A 2,500-nucleotide genomic window follows, 5' to 3' on the forward strand; every position below is an offset into this window, starting at 1 on the left:
GGCTTCTCTCTCTCAGTGTGTGTGTTAATGTACAGTAGGTGTGAAGGGACATTCCAGAGGCTGTCAACACCCGGCACAGTGGAGCCTTGTTAGCAACACCTGTTTCAATAAACCAGTCGTTGGTATTTCGGTTATGGGCTCTTCCCTTTCCTCTCCGACAGCTGCACGGACGTTCAGACAAATGCCCCAGAATTTATATCACCGCCACACACACACACACACACACACACACACAGACACACACACACACACACACACACACACACACACACACACACACACACACACACACACACACACACACACACACACACACACACACACACACACACACACACACACACACACACACACACACACACACACACACACACACACACACACACACACTAAGAATTTTCATTGGGAAATTCCAGGCCAATTTTTTCTACCATAGCTACTAACAATGTTTGCGGGTTTGTCAGGGCATATTTGCAGTTTCAGACCGAATTGAGCATGCTCCTTGTCTGTGTGTGTCTGTATATCTGGCCATTATCTCAACATTCATTTTTTCCAATAGGCCTACTCTGAACCAAATATCTCAACTTTCCTTTTGAAACAAGGGCATAACAGCTGAAAAAAAACAGTTTGCAGCTGTAGGGAGGGTTAGGGTTAGGGTTAGCGTGGGGTTAGAATTAGGGTTAGGGTTAGGGTTAGCGTGGGGTTAGCATTAGGGTTAGGGTTAGGGTTAGCGTGGGGTTAGCATTAGGGTTAGGGTTAGGTAGGGAATAAGCAGGAGAAAGCTAGTCACACAAGTACAGTCCAGGCAGCACCATAGCAAAGCAGTGGGTGACTTTCACTAGTGGAAATGCAAGTCAGGTCTAGGGTAACTGTGCCCTGTTGAACAGCAAACAAAGAAGGGTTCATGACTGTTGGTAGGGTTAGGGGTTAAGGTTAGGGTTAGCATTAGGGTTAGAAGCAGAGGTATAAGCCAGTCACACAGTGCAGCTTCCAAGCAGTAGGTCAGGGTAAGAGGGTAAGAGGGTAAGGGGGTAAGGGGGTAAGAGGGTAAGAGGGTTAGGGGCTTAGGGTTAGGGTCCCTCCAAGCTGCTTCTGTTCTTACTGCTCATTTGAAACAAGGCATTACAGCAACAACAAAAAAAGGGTTGCGACTGTAGGTAGGGTTAGGGTTAGCATTAGGGTTAGGGTTAGGTAGGGAATAAGCAGGAGGAAGCCAGACACACAGGTACGAGGGTTAGGGTAATAGTCCCGTTAGCTGCCGGGGTAAGGGGTTTAGAGGGTCAGAGGGTAAGAGTAAGGGTTAGGGTTAGAGGGTAAGAGTTAGGGTTAGGGTTAGGGTTAGAGGGTTAGAGGGTTAGAGGGCTTAGGGTCCCTCCGAGCTGCTTGCGTTCTTACTGTTCAAAGCGTATGTTCCTCAGATCCCCGTTGTTGATCTTGACGATACAGTCGTTCTCCTGGAAGAGGCCCTGCTGCTCCGCCTTGCCGCCCTGCTCCAACCGCTTCACCAGCAGACCCAGGGTTCTGGAAGGGGTTAAAGGTTTGAATGACAACAGCATGGAAGATGAAATGTGTGTGTGTGTGTGTGTGTGGAGTGTGTGTGTGTGTGTGTGTGTGTGTGTGTGTGTGTGTGTGTGTGTGTGTGTGTGTGTGTGTGTGTGTGTGTGTGTGTGTGTGTGTGTGTGTGTGTGTGTGTGTGTGTGAGTGTGGCTGCTTTCAACTGTCTTCACTAGATTGTGTCTGTCATGTCTTTAGTTTAAACAATGTATTTAGAAACCTGTTAGGTAGAGTACGCCATGTTAGTTGTTTATTTTATTTGTCTTTTCTTCACCAGCAGACCCAGGGTTCTGGAAGGGGTTAAATGGTTTGAATGTCAACAGCATGGAAGATGAAATGTGTGTGTGTGTGGAGTGAGTGAGTGTGTGGATGCTTTGTTAAGGCCTGGATAAAAGCTGAGGTAGAGAACATGCTATGTGTGTGCATTGCTTGATATCACTGACTTGCTGCTTAAGTTAAGTTACCTTATTAGTCAATGGTTACATTGAAATGTGTCGTTCCGCGTATCCCCTCTCAAGTTACCACACTTCAGAGGGGGTCAGAGCGCAGGGTCGGCCGTAGTACAGCGTAGTTTTGGGGTTAAGTGTCTTGCTCAAGGACACAATGGTAGAGATGGTGGGCCAGAGAGGCCATCCTACCACTTAAACAGTTATACTTTGGGGTGTGTGGGCGTGTATGTGATCGGGAATTGGATCGCAAATTTCTTAAACTCTCACAAATTCCTTCTTCCCTTTTCTAGGTAAAAAATATATTATATAGGATGTCATTGAAACGAGGATAGTCTATCAAACCGTGACATTTAAACAGTGCCGAGCATGTGTTGCTACCCTGTGATTCAGTGATGCAAACTGGCCCATGCATTCGCAGCTAACTTCACCCGAAAAGCTGTTTCCGCGCGATTTAAGATACTGGTTTGAGGAAGAAAAATCAACCAACTAACTGCACA

At 46.8% G+C, this 2,500-nt stretch overlaps 1 protein-coding gene across 1 annotated transcript in view; it reads right to left on the minus strand.

Moving 5' to 3' along the window:
• The window catches only part of LOC307271006 (partitioning defective 3 homolog), a gene marked incomplete at its 3' end in the record, with an annotated part of 72,078 nt that overhangs the window by 35,443 nt on the left and 34,135 nt on the right, over nucleotides 1-2,500 (minus strand). Inside the window, exon 6 of the mRNA XM_080054890.1 lies at nucleotides 1,396-1,521. Within this exon, the coding sequence (XP_079911016.1) occupies nucleotides 1,396-1,521 (126 nt within the window). The remainder of the gene's footprint in view (nucleotides 1-1,395; nucleotides 1,522-2,500) is intronic.

Source organism: Ammodytes marinus (genome assembly GCF_949987685.1).
Source record: "Ammodytes marinus genome assembly, contig: scaffold_111, whole genome shotgun sequence".
Taxonomy (NCBI): domain Eukaryota; kingdom Metazoa; phylum Chordata; class Actinopteri; order Uranoscopiformes; family Ammodytidae; genus Ammodytes; species Ammodytes marinus.